At 51.8% G+C, this 19,241-nt stretch overlaps 7 protein-coding genes across 7 annotated transcripts; 4 read left to right on the top strand and 3 right to left on the bottom strand.

Annotated features, from left to right (window-relative positions):
- Positions 1-1,364: 1,364 nt before the first annotated feature.
- On the top strand, positions 1,365-2,728 carry PODANS_1_5120 (uncharacterized protein; the record flags this gene model as incomplete). The annotated part of the gene is made up of 3 exons (XM_001912682.1): positions 1,365-1,444; positions 1,501-2,566; positions 2,630-2,728. 3 exons carry the CDS (start codon positions 1,365-1,367, stop codon positions 2,726-2,728), a joined length of 1,245 nt encoding a protein of 414 aa, XP_001912717.1.
- A 691-nt stretch (positions 2,729-3,419) lies between these two features.
- On the bottom strand, positions 3,420-7,087 carry PODANS_1_5110 (uncharacterized protein; the record flags this gene model as incomplete). Its single annotated transcript, XM_001912681.1, has 3 exons — positions 3,420-5,715; positions 5,770-6,722; positions 6,803-7,087. 3 exons carry the CDS (start codon positions 7,085-7,087, stop codon positions 3,420-3,422), a joined length of 3,534 nt encoding a protein of 1,177 aa, XP_001912716.1.
- A 568-nt stretch (positions 7,088-7,655) lies between these two features.
- Positions 7,656-8,495, bottom strand: PODANS_1_5100 (uncharacterized protein; the record flags this gene model as incomplete). The annotated part of the gene is made up of 2 exons (XM_001912680.1): positions 7,656-8,380; positions 8,447-8,495. 2 exons carry the CDS (start codon positions 8,493-8,495, stop codon positions 7,656-7,658), a joined length of 774 nt encoding a protein of 257 aa, XP_001912715.1.
- Positions 8,496-9,952: 1,457 nt separating this feature from the next.
- On the top strand, positions 9,953-10,756 carry PODANS_1_5090 (uncharacterized protein; the record flags this gene model as incomplete). Its single annotated transcript, XM_001912679.1, has 1 exon — positions 9,953-10,756. One exon carries the CDS (start codon positions 9,953-9,955, stop codon positions 10,754-10,756), a length of 804 nt encoding a protein of 267 aa, XP_001912714.1.
- A 1,756-nt stretch (positions 10,757-12,512) lies between these two features.
- PODANS_1_5080 (uncharacterized protein) lies at positions 12,513-13,281 on the top strand (the record flags this gene model as incomplete). Its single annotated transcript, XM_001912678.1, has 2 exons — positions 12,513-12,823; positions 12,882-13,281. 2 exons carry the CDS (start codon positions 12,513-12,515, stop codon positions 13,279-13,281), a joined length of 711 nt encoding a protein of 236 aa, XP_001912713.1.
- A 978-nt stretch (positions 13,282-14,259) lies between these two features.
- On the top strand, positions 14,260-15,127 carry PODANS_1_5075 (uncharacterized protein; the record flags this gene model as incomplete). Its single annotated transcript, XM_001912677.1, has 2 exons — positions 14,260-14,636; positions 14,728-15,127. The coding sequence occupies 2 exons, from the start codon at positions 14,260-14,262 to the stop codon at positions 15,125-15,127; spliced, it is 777 nt and encodes a 258-aa protein (XP_001912712.1).
- A 923-nt stretch (positions 15,128-16,050) lies between these two features.
- PODANS_1_5070 (uncharacterized protein) lies at positions 16,051-17,759 on the bottom strand (the record flags this gene model as incomplete). The annotated part of the gene is made up of 3 exons (XM_001912676.1): positions 16,051-16,425; positions 16,519-16,541; positions 17,003-17,759. The coding sequence occupies 3 exons, from the start codon at positions 17,757-17,759 to the stop codon at positions 16,051-16,053; spliced, it is 1,155 nt and encodes a 384-aa protein (XP_001912711.1).
- Between the last annotated feature and the right edge of the window lie 1,482 nt (positions 17,760-19,241).

Genomic DNA, 19,241 nt, shown 5'->3' with positions numbered 1-19,241 from the left:
GGGAGCGGGGAAGAAGGTGACAGCCCAGTTGAAGGCAACTACCGGGATCCAGAAATAAGGTGGTCAAATTGTATCGTAAGCTCATGGAAGCGCCAGGTCAGGGAATAGCACATGGAATATATACACAAAGCATGAAAAAAAAGATCATCACTTGAAACCATCAAGGCGAAAGATACGGGACTGGTCTCAGGTCGCTGGTAGGTATGGAAGGCAGGTAGTGTGGAAGGCGCGGCCTGACCCCCTCATCCACGTGGAGGTTTGTGAATCACCAAAGTGAAATTCAATATTCTTACAATCATGACAGCGTAAGCGCTCTGAGACGAGTCCATAAATTGTTGGGAGATGCGTTCCTGCTACGATGCAGACACAGGAAAAGGTAGCTTATCCCACGGCACCGTGGAATCAAGCACCTTTTTGCATGGAATATGGGGTAGACATCAATATTCACGTAAGAACCCAACAGGCACCTTCAACCTCAAGTGTTGATACAAACATTGATGCCTTCCTAGTATTTGAAACACGGTCCACGATACTGAGTGGATGACGGAATCAGCAGCCAATCAGCAAGGACCCCAGATCTCATTTGATCGATCAACAGCACCCCCCCACGATCTAGACCGAGCCATGGCGACATGGTGAATAATCACACCGAGTTGCATCCTCGTTCATTTTACAAAAGCAAAGCGTACTTGCGCACGCGATGCCAACCCTCAGAAGCGTTCTCTGAGATCAACATATCGTGGGGGTCTCCCATCAACAACATGTCTGGGCAGATGGCGACAGACCAGCATGATTGTTGAGATTCACGATGATATCCCCTGCGCGGTGTTGTTGTATTATGATCTACCTTATAAATCAGCACAAATAAACGCCGCAGATGTCGCCATACCGCGGGGTGCACTCCGGCTCGCCGACCGCAACGGCAAACAGCCTGTATGAATGGACAACCACCAAACACGATGCAGGCGCAGGCACAGTTGCACTGCCAAGGACGCCCAATATGGCAGGAAACAAGACAAATACCGACCACCCAGCAAGCACGTTCGTCCTCGATCCCGAAAGTATTGATTTTCGAGTAATCAGAGTTGCAGCTGACGCCATTCGTCACTCCGCAGCAACACCCAACCATGCCACGGCCACGATGGTGACTTAGATGTCAACAATAACACGATGATTCCTGGTTGCAGACGGCCTGTATAAATGCAGGCTATCATCCGGGTCCATAAGCATCCCTCATCTGGATCAACAGTCGAGTTCCAGGTAAGGCAGTGCATCGCGGGTTCCTGCATTCTGGCCACCATCCTTCATCTGTGTTCATCAATCCACCAGTATCTTGTAGCTGTCAGTTGACGCCTTGATACAACATGAAGCTCTCCCTCGGGACCGTTGCCGCGGTCGTGGGTGTTGTCAATGCGGCTTTTCCGACGGATATTGTCTACTACTGGTACGATATCTCACCCTCTGGGATGGTAGTTGATTACAGTCTGACATCTCTTCTAGGGTTGACCAGTCCGCCGTGGTAGTTAATGCCACCGGTGGTCTTTCTTCCCCTCCCTCCGGTTGGTACACAGCCGTCGTCCAGGGTGCCGTCTACGAAGCAGCCGTGAACTCCAAGCGTGAGAGTCTCGAGTTCCAACAGCTCGCCATCTCCCACGCCGCTCACGACGCCATCCTCTGGGTCTACCATGGCTCCCGCCAGTACGCCCCCGTTGACGCCGCTCTCCGCGCCGTCATCCCCATCATCGGTCTCGACCCCAACTCCAGCAAGGGCAAGCAAGCCGCTAAGATCGGCCAAGCTGCCGCCGCCAAGGTAGCAAAGGCTCGCGCCGACGACAATCTCGTCAACTTTGTCGACTTCACCTTCGGCCCGAAGCAGCCCGGAGTCTACCAGCCCACCCCCGGCGGCGCTCCCCTCCCAGACACCCCCCAAGCCCGCTTCACCCGCCCATTTGCCGCCCTGGGCGACATCACCCGCTTCCGCTCCCCTCCCCCTCCCAAGACCAACTCGGCCGAGTACGAAGCCGACTTTTTGTTCGTCAAGTCCGTCGGCGCTGTCAATTCCGCCAACCGCTCCGCCTACGATACCGACACGGCCTACTTCTGGCGCGAGTCCTCCGTCACGGGCTGGAACCGCTTCGCCGGCGCCATCGTCGGCTCCAAGCTCGACAAGAAACCCCTCGAGTCGGCCAAGTTCTACGCCCAGCTCAACTACGCCATCGCCAACGCCGGCTTCGCCTCCTGGGACGTCAAGTACGCCTACCAAGGCTGGCGTCCGGTCACGGCCGTTCACTACCCTGATGTTTGGCTCAAGTCGGGGAGGAACGAGACTGATACCAACTGGGTTCCCCTCTTGAGACCTACTCCTTCCCACCCGGACTATGTATCTACCCACTCTACTTTTGGGAGCGCCGCGGCGCATGTGATCAAGGCGTGGAATAAGGGGGACAGGATCGATGCCACGTGGAGTAGCAATGTTACTCTGGATAATAGGGGTGTGATTACAAGGCGGTACACGAGTGTGCAGTTTGCGAATGAGGAGAACAGTATCAGCAGGCAGTTTGGTGGTGTAAGTTTCCCGGAACCAGGATTGTGTTTTGATGGATGTGGCTGACTGACCTTTTGGTGATAGATTCACTTCAAGTTTGCTGGCACGGAGGGTTTGAAGCTCGGTGACAAGGTTGCTGAGGCTACGCTGAAGGTGTTTGACAAGAACTGGGACAAGTTCTAATCGTCATGTGTGAGCATCCGACTGGATCAAGCGGTGTATGGGTGAGGTATCTCAATTGGGATATCGAGGAATGAGGTTTTTACAAACGGGTTTTCGAAGAAAATTCAGAACGAACTCTGTTCCATGAATGTTAAGATATTGGGTTGGTAATAGTTAATGCAAGACGTTTCAGCCCGTACACGTGGTTGTAGTCTGAGATCAATGGTGTCAGAAGTAACAACCCGAGCGATGAGATATAGCTGTGACATGAAAGTCATGAGATATCGACGGTGAGTCAAGGGTAATGGCATCAGAAACGCGCGTAAGATGAGCGCTAAGTTCAGGGATGACCTGAGCAACACGAAGCTAAGTGTTCGGACGTGAGCGATGTGATAAGTAAATGGATGAGAGTTATGGGATGAGAGTTATGGGATGAGAGTGATGGGGTGAGAGTAATGGGGTGAGGGTGTGGAATGAGAGTGATGGGATGAGATCATCAAGACGAAAGATTTCTCGAAGCATATGAAGTCCATCAAACAGCACAAAGTGAACCGAGTTCCATGAAGAAAACAGGGCTTGTATCATTCCTCATCTCTAGATATTTTAATCTTGTCTCATTTGCACCCACACCATTGCCCGATTACATGTAATGGACCTTTTCTCTATGCCCAAAATCGAAATGTAAAACAAAATAGGAATTTGTAGATGATAATTAGTGAGCGGCTCCACGACCACCAGCAGCGCCCACAGCCAAAGACTCCAGAGTCTCCTGCTTGAGCTTGGGCAGTGGCCTACCCCTCTCGGTAGGAAGCCCAATAAACTTGATCGCAGACAAATAGCTGAGGTACTTGCCAACATCATCCCTGTTGACACCATGGCCAGTGCTGTCATCAACATCGGTCCACTTGTCAGCATCAGCTTTGAGAATGGCAACAGCGTTCCTGTCGTCCATCTCGGGGGCACGGGTGTTGGCGGGCAGGTCATTCATGCAGAAATGGAACAGGGGCATCAGAGCATGCTGCTCCGAATCCTTCTCAAGCGAACCAGCGCTGACGAACTGTTCGAGCTTTTGCTTCCAGTCCTCGTAGGTGATTTCTGGCGCATTGTAGCCGTAAAACTCGAGAGAGGCAAGATACTCGTTCATGCGGTAACGGGGATGCGCCGTGACATGGACAACATGAACATTGCCATCCGCGTCACCGGCAAGAGGGTTCAGGGCAGAGGCGACCACCACACGCGCAACGTGGTTGACAGGGACGGCGTTGACGGTGTTGATGATGTGTGGGCGCGACTGCAGCTGGATGCAGCCCTTCAGCATGCGGATCAAGAAATCGTCCACGTTGCAAACACCAGTCTCTGAATCTCCGAGGATGTAGCCGGGACGGACAACCGAACCGACAAGACCGCGTCTGCCTGCTTCACGAACAAGCTGCTCAGACACCCACTTGGATTGACCATAGCCAGTGCCTAGCCCAGTGCTGCTGCCAGTCATGTCATCGCTTTCCAAGATGGCACCCTGGCCAGTCCTGGTGGAGTCCTCGGACAGCTTGATGTAGTAGTCTGTGTCAAGCACACTGGTGGAGCTGACAAAAGAGAAGACCTTAGGCTTGCCCTCATTGCAAAGTCTCATGGCATCAATGGTCGACAAAACGTTGGCCGCCATCATGTCTTGGTATCTCTTAACCCAATGGACAGTGGCGCCGTTGTGAATGACGACATCAGCCTCGTCCGCCAGGGTCTTCCAGGTGGCATCGTCAATGCCAAGCTGGGGTTGAGACAGGTCACCCACGACCGCACTCAGCCTCCCGGTCCACTCATCCTTCCACAGGCCATACCCCTGCAGAGACCGCTGAAGTCTGACAAGAGCCGCCGAAGATTCCTTGGCGCCACGAACATGAGCAATGAGCTTGACGGTCTTGACGGTACGGCTAAGGATTTCTTGGACAAGGTATGAGCCCAAGAAGCCGGTGGCACCAGTCAGGAAGATCGTCAGCTGCTCTGCAGAGTCAAGCGCTGCACGGTCAGCCGACTGGTACTTGGCAGGAAGCTGCTGCAGAAGCTCGTCCAAAGACTTGGAATAAGCGGCCTCTCCAGCTTCAGCTGTTACACTGCCGGCCTCGTTAGAAAGGAGCTTGTCGATCTGAGCACTGAATCCTGCAAGGCTAGGGTGTTCGTAGAGTGTGTTGATCGACACATCGGCGTTGAGACCCTTGCGCACGTTGAGCAGAAACTGCTGAGCCAGCAAACTGTGACCACCGAGGTCGAAGAACCCGTTTTCTCTCTTGATAGCCTTGGGGTTCAAGCCACGGATGAGGTCGGCCCAGAACTGTGCCACGGTCCTTTCGGTCTCTGTGAGCGACTCCCAGTTCTGGAGATCATCCTCAGAAGCGTCCTCAACAAGTTCAGCAATATCGGGGAAAGGAAGGTTGGGCTTGTCAACCTTGCCATTGGGGTTCAGCGGAAGCTTGCTGAGAACAATGTAGATGGTTGGGACAGCGTATGTCGGGAGTCGTGTGGACAAATGGTCGCGAACCTCCGTTTGCATCCGTCTGTACTTCTTCAAGTAGACTGTGACGGGACCCATCTCCACACCCTCATCCTCAACATCAGCCAATCCCCGGTCATGGAGCCAGCGAGCCCACTCCTTGCTCTCAGGAACAATGTAGCTGACAAGCGTGGGCTCTTCGTTGCGATCTCTCCGAACGAGAGTTTTGCAGTCGCGGATGAGTGGGTTTTGGCTCAAGTTGCTGTCGATATCGTTCAGTTCGATACGGAAGCCGCGAATCTTGACTTGGTCGTCAGCACGCCCGACGCACTCGACATCGCCAGATTCGAGGTAACGACCCAGATCACCGGTGCGGTACAATCTGTCCCTTGGCCCCTTGTAATACTTTCTCCATGGTTCGTTCTTGCTGGCCTTGGCATCAGCCTCAACCCACTTCTCGTTGTCAACGAACCAGTTCATCAAGAACTTCTGCTCGTTGAGCGCCGGGTCACCGAGGTAGCCCCTGTGCATGAAAGTCAGTAAAGTGACGCAAAACACAACCAACTGTGTGACTTACTCGGCAAGGCCCGCCGCACGGACAAAGATCTCGCCAACCTCGCCCACCTTGCACTGCTCCGCTCTGTTTTCGCGGTTGACAACTAGCAACTGGACATTTTGCATACCGGTACCAGCCGGAACAGTGTCCTTGAGCTTGTCCAGATAGTCAGGCTCCCTGGCACGGCTGGGAATTTCGTAGTAACTGACAGCTCTTTGCGTCTCAGTTGTGCCGTACATGTTAATGATGTTGGCATTGATGGCCAGCTTTCTGAGGGCGCGGCAGTCCCTAGTGGTGAGAACGTCACCGACAAAGAAGACGTTCTCGAGGCTGGGGAACTCAGCCGATGCTCCACCTACCAGGATCTGACCCATGGCAGGGGTAAGATGGGTGACGGTAGGCTTGTGTTCGCGCATCCATTCGGCCAGCTTCTCGTGCTGGATGTCTTCTCTTGATGGCACCAGGAGCTGTGCGCCGAGGAAAAGGGGAGTGAAGATGTCGCGCTGGACCGGATCGTGAGCAATGCCAGAAAGCAGAGTGTATTTGCTCTCTGAGGAGAGGTTAAACCGCTCGGCCATCCAGCCAAAGTACTTGACCAAGCTGAAATGCCTGCCCAAAACACCCTTGGGTCTACCTTCACTGCCAGAAGTGAAGGAGAGTGTGGGGTTGGAGTCAGGTCCTACCAGGACGTCTGGTGGCGCAGAGACGGATCCTCTGACGCTGGCAAAGATGTCCTTGCCGTCCACTTCACCGCCGTATAAGAAGCCGTCATCACGGAGTCTGAGGTCGGGGACCTCGGCCTTGAGCTGGAGCTCATCATCAATGTACTGTTGTACCAATGGGGCCAAGGGGCCGTTCTCATCTGTGGCACGCCCAATTCTCAGCAGGGCGCGGGGCTGAGAAACCTCGAGGTAGATCTTCTGTCTCGCTGGAGGGTAGGCAGGATCAAGGACAGTCATTGTCGCGCCGGAAGCCTGAACGGAGAGCAACAGTTAGGAAGCCATACAACACAGTAGTCGAAACGAAGGCAAGGATCACAAAGACAGGCACCCACCAAAATACCCATCAGGGCCACGACCAAGTCTACTGATCGATGGGCCCAAATCATGACAACATCCCCATTGGTAACGCCGGCATTATGGAGGTGCCATGCTAGTGTGTTTGAGGCCTCATAAATCTGGCGATAGGTGAATCGTCTCTCGGGGGTGGTGGACGACTTGGTCTCAACAACGCAAGTGCGGTCGGGGTGAGCTTCGGCTTGCGCGCGGAAGTGCTCCTGGATCGAACCAACGTACCCTGACCAGTCAAGGTCGATGGTGGGGTCTGGTAATGGGCTCATTGTCGAAGCTAGGGATTTGTGTTTGCGGTTTTATCTAATTTCCAAAGTCAAAGCTGTTTTAAAACGAAATGAAGAAGGTATGCTGGTAGATATAGCAACAGTTCCAGCTCACGTATGACGAAGTTTTTTTTCTGCAGTCAAGACAAGTGACTCAATTGGAGGTGCGGGACATCAACGGCAGCTCCGACAACGGATCCAATCAATTGACACACAAAATATAGTGGAGCCAATTCAACCCCACTGCCCCTCCCCCACAGATCCCCCTTCAAGCAAACCCCACATCGCGCATTCAAGGTCGCGTTGTCTGGGGCTTGAACGCTCAATGCCGTGGCGGCGGTAGGTGGTGCAGGTTCAAGGGATCTTTGCCGACGGGCACGACGATTCTGATATGTTGACAGAAAACTTTGAAGTCATTGGAAGATGAAGTCAGGCGACACTATCAGCACTATCTGAAAAGAAGCAACGTTCATCAGAGCTGAAACTTCGTGACTAGTTATACCACAAGGGAAATATACACCAAACAGCAGGACTGTCCATATGCCACATCTACCAAGGTCTACCAGAACGCCTAGTCATACTTCATCTCCCCCTTCTCAATCTTCTCCTCGTACTCAGTAAATGTCTCGATCCCCTTCGGCACACCATTCCACTGCAGCCCTTGCTCATCCATGAGTCTCGCACGATGTTCCATAGCCCTCTTCCAACTCGGCAGCTCGACCATCTTTTCATGCCAGGCCCGAACACGCGGTGTTCCCTCGAAGACCTCATCCCACAACTGCATCAGCACCTCGCTCAACCGAGAATTCCAAGGCACAAACGCCATATCAGCATACGTCATCTTGTCCCCGACCAGCCACTGCTCATGCTCCCCTTTCTTCGACAAAACAATCTCTAACACCCCCAACACACGCTTGATCTCATTAGAATACCTATCAATAGCCGACTGGATCTTCTCAGCATGTAAATGCTGGAACCAGCCGCACTGACCGTAATAGGGTCCTTGGCCGCTCATCTGGAACTGGAGGAACTGGTTGCAGAGGTTGCGGTTGATGACATCGTCAAATGTGAGACGCTTCTCCGTGTCGTATTGCTCGATGAGGTACTGGTTGATGGCTCCCGACTCCCAAAGGGTGAGACCGGTGTTGGGGTCTTCGATGGCCGGGATGCGGCCGTTGGGGTTGATGTCTATGAAAGGGGGTTTCTTCACGTCATCGAAGCGGAACGATTTGAACACGTAGTTAAGGGAGAGTTCCTCAAGGAGGAAAATGGTTTTCCAGCCATTGGGGCCCGGTGCTAATGTGGATTTGAGCGGCGCTTCTCATCTCAATCCTAATGTTCGGTGGCTAGAGAGGTACTTACGGGTGAGCCATACACGGATGGGTTTAGGAGGGTTGAGAGTAGCTGTCATCTTGTTCGGTAGGTAGGGGGGGCAGGATCTTTGTGCTTTGCGACGGTTCTGTTTCAAAAATAGCGAGGTTCGTAAAAGGTATCGTTAACTGCCATAATCTTATACTAGGAGAACATCCCAGCCCATGGCTGATTTCTCATCTCGATTTCATGTTGTTGGCTCCTACCTATGTCGTTGGTTCATTGTCGTTGGTTCATTGCATGGTGTATGTCACAGGGCTGCAGGAGTTGATAACCACCGCTGACCAAACAGCGCCAGGCCTATTGCCGTTGGCTGCATGCTTATGAGCTTGTTGGTGAAAAGGGGATAGAAAGCAGCACTGCTGTAACCTGGACACGCCTCGCGTGAACTGTCATGCATACATGTCGTTCCTGTCCACCTCCTGTCACCAATGTCAATCTGTGATCAGATCGGATATACGAGGGGCGGTTTGATGCATCATTGACCCTTCTAGGAACCATGGATGAAGATAGAAGGATCCGAGCAAATACTACCTTACGTACTTCTTGTGGAGTGAGTGAGATGGTGCCCACTCACTTAGGTACTTTGGGTGAACAACTTATTGAATAACAGCATTCATGGATGCGGATGGCCCGGCAGCGTCGACAACACCCACACTTTTGTGTTACTAGGCCTCTCTAACAATAGAGGTCCAGATATCTTGCTTGGTCTATGCGTTGAGAGTTGAGCCTTCAAGCACCTTATGAAGGTGATTGTGCACTCATGCTATGGATTGATTTCACAAATTGATGCCATATACCAAGCTTAAGCGCAAAATGGATATGGGCTTAGGTTGCCTGTCTTGCTACCACACGCCGAGAGGCCAAAGGACAACGCTCCAACCATAGGTAAGAACCATTCTAGAACCTGTTATAATCCTGAGGACGTCATCGTGTCCTGCGCCGCAAAGATCTGGCGGCGCACACTGTCCTCTGCACAAATAGCCTAAACACCGCACGCCAATCTTGATAGAGCACGGCCACAGGCTTCATAGCTGTCGGGTACAATGAACAAACAAATGCACAGACTGAGGTTGAGTTTGTAGGCACCACGTGGATCTCACCTCGATATTGGGCCGGGTACGTGTCTTGCAACTAGGCCACTTTGGCTCTGCCCAGGAAACACCGCCCCATTGAACGCGTTGTTCTTTCCATTGATTCCCACCCAACAGACTTTTCTTTCACCTGACGTCAATCTCGGAAACATTGCGAGGCTTCCCCTCCAATCAATCTTTTGAGCGTTTGCCATTTCTGGTCGCCACTGCAACTGCCAAAAAAGTACGAGTTTCCGCTTTCCCGGGTAAAGTAGCATCGCCGATCATTGCTGCAGGGCTCAGCCTCTTGACACAAGTTCCCGTCGTCATTATTAAAGACAACAAACATCCCTCACCTTGCTGACCGACAGTTTGAAAATACTCCGTATCATCAGTATCTCATTGTTGGACAACAAATCCCACCATGATGTATCGCAACACCATCCTCACCCTCCTGGCGGGAGCATCATCCGTCACCGCCGCCATGGATCCCATCAACAACGCCATCCTCCGCGCCCGTCAGCTCCAAGACAGCATCCCAACCTCCACGGGGTCCGTTTTTAGAACCCGCACAGTGGACGCCTGCATCAGCACCCTCACCTCCCTCAGCAGCAGCGCCCCCTCCCCGCCCCCTGGAGTCCTCGAGTACGACTTGAGCCAGCAGTTAGAACGTTTCAAAACCGCGACAGCCCCCATAGGTCCTCTAGTCGACGACGTTGCAGATATATCATCGGTTTGCTCTAGCGCCTTTGACGAAGACAGGACCAGGACTGCCACCACCTATTACCCCCCTGCAACTGTTATCGGCAGCGAAGAATACGATAGATACCGAACATCGGCTCTTTCCTGGTATTCTTCGATCCGTCCTGTTGTGTCCGAGGCTGCGCAGACATGTTCGCTGAAGTGGCCCCGGGAGGTGGGTCGGCTTTGGTTGCCGTTCATTGACAATGAAGAGGATTGTTCCAAGGCGTTCAGCCTTGTGTTGGGGATCACCGCCACGGAGCCCGCCACGGAGATTATCACACGGACACGCACTGTTCCCACTGAGACGGAGGCTTCGACGACAGGGACGGGGATACCTGCTGAGGAGACTGAAACTGAAGAACCTGCTGAGGAGACGGAGACGTCGACGAGCGCCAGTACTGCTGGCGCTGCCAGGGAGACTGGGTATATGGTTGCTGTGGTGGCCGCTGCGGCTGGTGTTGCTGGCGTGATGGGCGCTATGTAATTGTGAGTATGATGATATTATGTCGGTATGATTTGGCGCGGGCGACGACAAGGATGGGCATGACGAGGGCTATTTCGATGCCCAGTACACGACGGGAAATATCTGGGGATTAGGACAGGTGGCTATTAAGGAAATAGAAGGGTATTTTACAATACTTCGGTTATATAATGGGAAACAAGATATCATTCGATCTAGGCGACAACTGATCATACCACCCTTTTCCCTTAAGAACTGTTCTGACACACGTGAAAACAAGCAAGGCATGGTGCCAGAAAGCATGTACGACGTCAACCTGCAAGCAACGCCACCGATTTCTTGGCCTCGATTTCGTGGCCTCGATTTCGTGGCCTCGATTTCTTGATACTTGACACCGCATCAAAAGATTGTCAGTGAAGGAACAGGTGACCTGGTAGAAAGGTCGAGCGACCATAACCACGATAATCAGGTGATCAGGCTGAGAAAAGGAAGCTTTCACTCTGATGATGGATACGCTCACCTGAGCTTGTGAGGGGAACAATTGGAAAACGAAGCTGATCTCGCTGATGATGAGGCAAGCGGTGAGGAGAAGACGACGAAAGAGAAGGAGAAGAAGGAGGAGAAGGAGAAAGGCAAGGGTAAGAAGCAGGACGACTCGGGGCTAGAATTGATGAATTCGGCTTTACGACAGCTCCGACGATCGAACTTCTCGGGAAAAATCGCCTTGGTGTTCGCCAAGGGGATTTGTATTTGGACGAACCCTTCTTCTTTCGGAAAACCTCGCCTATCGAACTGGAAGTCTTGTGGCAAGTCCTTGAGACATTGTGCAAAGGGAAGACAGGTCGCCTAACTTTGTGCGTCCGATGACGAGCTGGTGCAACGCGACATGCCATTGGGTCTTGCGAGTCTCGAAGGGTACCAGACGGATCATCGAAATAGAGATGAATATCGTGAAAAATCGATCGTTGATTTTGAAAAGCAAAAAGTTTTGTCTTGTACTCGATGCTGTGGCTTGTACCCAGGAGTCGGGTGCTCCCAAGCCCCTGAGGTCCAGAGCCGTGGCGGGAATCGTCACCTCTAATTTCCTCTCGTCAACCATGTGTTGTTACATACAAGAGTACAAACGTACTTTCATTGGTATATCTCGCTTGCCTCATGAGCTACAAGAAACAACCTTATTTTTTCCCACAGAGTTAGTGACAGGAGGGGTCTTGTGTCTCACCTGACTGAGCCTCATCCAGTACCCAGGGCAACGGTGCCTTCTTCCAGGCTGGTTGCATATTCACATGCCCTCGCTTCCGAACTTCGTTGCTCATAGCGCGAACCGCTAACTAGGTCCAGATCCGGTTCTTGTTATACCTAGGTATGGAAGGACTTGTCCTCATAGTGACACAGAAAATTCCATATGGGCCGGTCCCGAATCTTCCTCTTCGCCGCTCGGGTTGGATGAGCACTTTGCTGCTCGGCGTAATACCACATCAGGGACCAGCTTTGGTCAGCCCATGTGAAAACTGTTCCACACCAAAAAGCTTTCACCGGGGATTTATGCCATCCGACCTTTTCCTGGCCGTATTGCCACGGCAGGGACGCTATTGTCCTCCGACGCAAACTTCAGCGTCGAGTGAGTCTGTAACGACTGCATGAGCCGATTGTGGTGAGATATTTTCTGCAGACTTCCAACGTTGCTCAAAATGATCCCAGCCTGGGGCTAGAGTGACGAGTTCTACATGAGACCGATCGTCAACTATCTTGGCGGCTCCGATGCCGCCCCCCCTATTTCATGATTTTTTTGATAAGAAGGGGAAGGAGGCATTGGGAGACAACCTTGCTGCCGAAACTGGCAGCCAAGACACCTCCAAACTCAGCATTCAATAAAGCAGAGGCCATGAGTTCTCACTCAAATAATCCTCAACATGAGGAACCCCAGGGAAGTGTCAGGGGCGCACCCCATCTCAAAGTCGATGTCATCCCCATGTGGTGGAGTCATATCTGCCCATTGCAGGCCAACAACCTGGTGTTGTATCAATGGCAGGAGGCTCGCTACACCGATCCCTTCCAAAGACCAGTCGGTACATCTTGTCCTGCGGGTTGGTCAGTCAAAACTTTCCCAACGAGTCTCCTAGAAAGTTTGCTAACATGTATGATCCAGTGGATACTTTACCACTACCACAACCATCCTTTACAACCACCACCGTCAGCCAATCGAGACCATTTCGGGTATCAACCATCTACCAGGTCGTCATATCGATACTCATATGTTGTGCTGTCACTGTTGGCACTGGGAGGTGAATAGATTGGTGCCGCTTCAAAGTGGTGCATCTGGAAAGCTGCGGAAAGTATTGGGGGTAAACTGCTGTGCACACTGCGCATCTCATGCAGACTTGCTGAGGAACCATCATTGCGATCATTGTGTCACGTACAATATTTATGGGGAGATCAATCGGTACATGAATGTCGGTCGAGACAGGCCTGAGAACTCGGTGAGTTGGAGGCATGAGAAGGCCGAAATGGCGGCGATGTTAGCAGGAGAGGGGTTTTATAGCGGGTGATGTCGTCGACTGACTGTGCGGGGGTGGCTTGCCAATCATGGACGTTAAGAACGAAAAGAGCAAAAGAAGAAAGATGGTGATTGTTGGTCTGCTTGAGCGCGTTATTCATTTGCAATATCTTGGTGACAAGTAAGGTACCTTTCCATGCGCCTGAATTAAAGCCCCTTCCTCCTGCCATTGAGAATCAACTGGCGTCACGGGCAGGGCAGGGCTGCCACGCACTTGCCTTCGGGAATTGTCAAGCGGCACTTACCCACGTGATGCGCCAGAAATTTGCTGCTAATTCCAACCTCGGCAATATTCTCAGCAGAATTTTTCTTCCATCGTTTGCAAGTCGGGCCACATGCGCATTCCACGTGGATGGTTACCTCCGGCACATGTCACCCGGCCCGGATCAACCCCGGCTTAAAGTGGGGCCGGTCTTCCGCATCTGAATCCGGAGCTTCGGTCTCAAATGGCTTGGCAAATCCGATATCATCAACTGGCCATGCACTGAGCAAGTGACACCACCAAATTTTCAGCACCCCCATTTGATCACGAACACAAATACGATAGGGACGCTGAAGGGTCAGGCTTTGCGTTGTGATATATGACCACTACCATTTCCAAAGCAGAGCCTTCACCTATCAAGCTCATTTTTCACCGGGAAAAGAATGATGCTAGGCAGCGCACGGGTTTCTCTTCTTCTTGTCATTCCCTACCCCTTTTAACGTTATGAACCTTTGGAAATCTGACGCCTTAATACATGTGCATTGACTGCCGGCTTCTCACTTCAAGACGGCATTTTTCCCGCCCTGCACAACTTACAAAGAAGCATAGCCTACCTCGACTGCTCTTTTTCAGGCAATAATCCTACGACGAACTTCGTGAACTAATCATGAGTATGCGCCATGAACCCTGTTACCCATTCAACCAGAGGAAATGGAATAAGGGGCTGGTACCGTTGCCCTTTCCCTCGGCGCTTCTATTACCGGCATAATGGCCTTGTTCGCAGGGCGCACATGGAATATCATGGAGGACTACGAAATCTTACTGGTGAGAATCTTGCCCGTATTTGCACTGCGTATGCTAAGCATCTTACAGCTTAACACAACTTCTATCACCGACTGGTCCAAGTCTTGGTCTCACCTCAAAATTTTGACTACACCAAGGCTTTCCCTTGATCCCCGCAAGATCAAAGTGGATGACGATTCCAATGACGAAAAAGTTCAGCTCAAGGACAACTTGCCTGTAGACATTCCTCAGCGTGAGGGACCGCCATACGACTTCTACTCATTGCACGGAACTGGAATATGCATGGGCTGGTCTTGCCGAGTCCAGATGACCCTGCTTCACACAGAGAAGTCCAAAACTGTGTAACTGGATACTTCACCGACGGTACTGTTTTCTTTGTCGTAACAGTTCCCTGAAGGAACCCTGTGATTAAGAATGATCCTTGACAGACAGCCTCGACCTCTACGAGCTGTTCATGAAACTCATCAACGGCGCGATTGAGGGCTTCGCCGATGCCGGGAATGTGAAGGCCAACCTGAAGACCTTGTACGGTGCCCACAACGCCTTCACCTTGACGTTCACCATTGCCACTGGCATCCAAGGAATCTTCGGGTTCCTCACCACTTGGTTCGCGATTTACAACCCACCCATTCATAAAAATGACAGCAGCAACCGTCACAAGATCATCATATCATCGCACTGGATTGCTTCGATTGTATCTGCGCTGTTGGGGCTATTGAGCGGCATCTCAGGTTCTAGCATGACATCCGTCGCCACAAACCAAATCCAGGTGTGTAAAGACCGCCCACCCACTGACCAATACAACCACGTTGTTATTGTAGAGGACGTTTAAATACAAACTCGTCATACCCAGAACCATTGGGACAGGTACGGTATCACGGCCACACAGGGGAGCAAGTGGCTTCGGTAGGAATGATGATTCTTGTTTGGTTTTGGTGGAATTGGATGTGGATGGGGTTGCTGGGGCTGAGAGTGACTTGGTGCATTGTCAAGGACCCGCGCAGCCACCACTTTGGGGGTCCAGACATGGACTTTGACAGGGAGTCGAGCGAGTATGGTGGGGTTGAAAAGTTAGTTGACCATTTTCGTGGAAGTATCCTGCTCGGGGATGGGAAGGGGCCACCACCTGGTGGTCAGATGTGAATGCATTCAGGGCCTCAAGGATTCCCTGTGGGTCATGGGCCACCTCCTGGGCAACCCTTACCGCACCCGAGAATGCCTCGACCGATGCCCCAACCGATGCCCCAACCAGGAATGCTTCAGAGAGTCTTTGTGCGGTAATGAGGTTGCTCCTGGAAGCTAACTGTCATCATAATCATAGACTCGACTACCAGTGACGCCTGTTTGCAAACTTGCCGAGGTTATCTGGGGTTTTGATATGGCATCATGTTTGGCGGCTTTGTTAGTGCTGCTTTAGGATTTCGAGCAGATGAGTCAAGAGCATTTTTGTGATAGATATCGAGGATACAAAAGAGCTGGCATCTTGTCATAATTTCCTTTCTGACTTTGGCTATTTCTCTCGTGAGTCGTGACACCGTGATCCAGTTCGTTATCCAGCCCGGCTTTCACCATCCCAACGTATTCCAACTTCCTTCTCGATCAACACTTCCACTCACACCTGTCAAGATACTCATGACGACATCACCTGTTCCCCCACGGTTTCTCTCCTCGGTAAAACAGACACTGGACCATGAAGCCAAGGCCAATACGACGGTGCAGGAAGAGAATAAGCCGTTTTGTCCGTAGCCCTGAGCCTCATCTTCGTCGATCCGGGAACTGGATCAAAGTACCGCATTGGTTCCGCTGGCCGGGCCAATCACGCCGACAAAACCCGTTGCAGACGTGCTTCCTGAAAAAGTTGCTTATCCCATCAGACCCCAAATCAGTCATGCCAAACTCCTTCTTGTGCGAGGGAATAGCCGGATCCGTCAGGATAACCTCGTGCGAATAAACACCGCCCTGAAGGTCGCAAAGCACGTACTGCCCGCCGGTGATATGATAGCGAAAGTGGCTCAGAGCTTGCATGGCGAGAGGCCAAGGCCTACGATCATCGGTTACCCACCCAAGATTGCTGTTGAACATTTGGTGATTCTCAATGAATGGCTCGACAAGGACTGTCTGGCCTCGCCACTCTGGACTAGAAGCCTCATTGGCCGTCCATACGCCAGGTATGTTCAGTTTGACTCCAAAGTTGATAACCTTGAACTCGTTGAAGAGCTAGACGATCTCGAGGGCTTTGTTCACGGCTTTGATGTCGAGATGTCAATTGTAACTTTCATCCACAGCACCTTTTTTGTACCGTTTGTGGCCTCCATCAGCACATACCAAAGATAGAGATGATGCGAGCTCACTCCTCACGAAGATTCGTTTTTTGTTATATGGGAGGGAAATCCAAAAGAGCTGCCATTTTGTCATAATGTCCTGACAGTCCACCTGATAATTTCTTCATTGCGCTACCTGTTTCCTACATTGCCGGTCTATTCCCGTTCTCATTTCCTAATTCCTGTAGCTTTCGTTCTCGCAATAAGGGGCCAAACGTGTTGCCATGGCTCGTCCTGCATGGCGGCGTGCTTCTTCAAATCTAGAGAAAGTACCGTGTGTTGGTGGGTTTTGAACCAGCCGTCGGGACACGGCGCGCCATCATCGAAGTACCAGGACCGGATTAAGTGCCGAACCGGGTTGTGTGGGGCAGTCCGAGTAGGGCGACAGTGCTCATTGCAAACGTGCTGGCTGAAAAAGGAACTGATGCCATTGGGGCCGAGATCTGTGACACCGTACTGTTGAGTTGGGGATAGAATGACGGGATCGGTCAAGACAACTTCGTTTTGGTAGATGCCTCCTTGGAGATCACAGAGAACAAAGTTTCCCCCTGAAATGTGGTAGCTGAAATGGCTCAACGCCTGCATTGCCAACGCCCATGGTTTGGACTCATCAGTCCAACCTGAGTTGCTATTGAACTTCTTGTAATTCTGAATGAATGGTTCAACGAGGCTTTTCTGGCCCGCACGGCTGTTATTCCCCCCCCAGACCCAAACCTCCGGTACGTTTACCTTCACAGTCTTGTTCAGTATGTTCAGCTGATTGAAGTGATTGATGATCTCCAGCGCCTTGTCCACGGACTTGATGTCGAGAGTGAAATAATCGCTGTCCATAGTTCCGCCGGCCTTGAACCACTTGCAAACACAAGCCTGACCTTGGCGCCCACCGTCCACATATGCTCCTTTGGCGACCCAGCGGAAGGCGCCTTGCACAAAGGGGTTAGCCATGGAATTTTGGGTGAACTTCGCCTCGTTAGCCCTGTTGTAACGGCCGCTGTCACTTTGGATGGCGGTCGGTGTATCGTTTCGGTGGCTGTGGACACAAGCAGCACAACACGAATCGCCCTCACCCCTTGAATACTGGTTGGCGGTGTAGGACGACCTGGGCAGACTGCGGCTGCAGCTGATACAAGCGCGACTACTCATCTTGTGATGATGGGTAGATATGGTAGGTCAGGTTGTGTGATGGGTGATGTGCGAAAGGCCTGTGGCTGTTCGGTCGGGTGGTGTGTAGAATCCTGTTCCAGGATATCCCTACAACTTCTAGGATTTTGGAAAAATGTTGCTCTCAGCATATTGGGGAACAGTACTTACCTGCGCTGCGGTACCTTTCGGTCAGTCTGGCTGGGTCAACCCCCTCGATGAAAGTTGAGATGGGATGGCGGGATGACCAGATGACGCGCAGGGAAGCTGGGGAATCGCCGAAAGCAGGTGACCGGGGGATTGTTTGATAAGAGATTAGATTAAACGTTTCACGGGGAATTCAAAAGGGCTGGAGAGGGAAAGCTGACCGCCAAATGATGCAAATGAGCAAGCGCAGTGCAATGGACCGGCCCACTTTCAACAACTGCAAGTGGCACCAAACACCACTCGCTGCAACCCGATGTAAGTCAAAACCTGTGGGGCACCAAAGGGCCCAGGTTTTCCCAGACCCACACCGGTTTGCTCTTGGGGCTGGATTTTCTTACTGTTTACTTTTTAACCAACAACCAACTACTGTAATACCAATTTGTTTACTATTTTTTTCTGGCCAATTTTGGCCTCATTTTCGCAGCCAGTGACTTTCCTAGGTCACCAGCCCAACAGGTTATGAGCTCTTTTGACGCTTAAATCACCAAGCAAACCGAAGTCGACGCCCTCGTCGACAACCCGACCTCGCAAGGCCGAATACCACACCGGACCTTACGACTTTTCGACCCTTGTCAGGCCAATATCACGCAATTAGACCTTTCGACGGCGATTTTAGAAGCGTTAAGAGAGTTAACCAACTTCCCAATCAACGGAAGCCTGGTTTTAACCCTGACCCTCATCTTGACGAAGAGTTGAAGCGACCGACCACCCCTCACCGATAAGAGTGTGGTTTACGGCGCCAACCTTCTCCTGGCCAAGTTTCCTTGGTTCTGCCATTTTTGCGACCTTTTGGCTGGGAAATTACTGTTTTCCGGCAGCAGTCGAGAACTCTGTCCTGCCTTATCAGGAGACCGATAGCGGAGCAAGCATCTCGCCCTCTGCCCAAGTCAATTCAACCCACTGTTGGCGGCCACAAAGTCAGGTGGCGCCTTTCTTTGAGTCTTTCTTTCGACGTCTTTCTCACAGCGTCTTTCTTACGACTTCTCTTTGACCAGTTTTTCTTTCAAAATGGCTGGCACTAACGTCACCATGGCCCAGCTCTTGGAGCTTGTGAAAGCTATGGGGAATGCCAACACCGTCGCTACGGTTAGGCAACGAACCTTTCAAGCCTTGCCGGCTCTGAACTCAGAGACCGATCTTTCCGGCTGGGAATTTCAGTTAACCCAGTCCCTTATGTACCATGGCTTAGAGGACTACATCAAGGCTAATATACAGCCACCAGCGGAAGAAGGGACACCTGCCTTCGACCAATGGCGTACTAACAACCTGGACATCCAG

Source organism: Podospora anserina, chromosome 1, assembly GCF_000226545.1.
Source record: "Podospora anserina S mat+ genomic DNA chromosome 1, supercontig 1".
Taxonomy (NCBI): domain Eukaryota; kingdom Fungi; phylum Ascomycota; class Sordariomycetes; order Sordariales; family Podosporaceae; genus Podospora; species Podospora anserina.
This window is presented reverse-complemented; position numbering and strand designations above follow the sequence as displayed.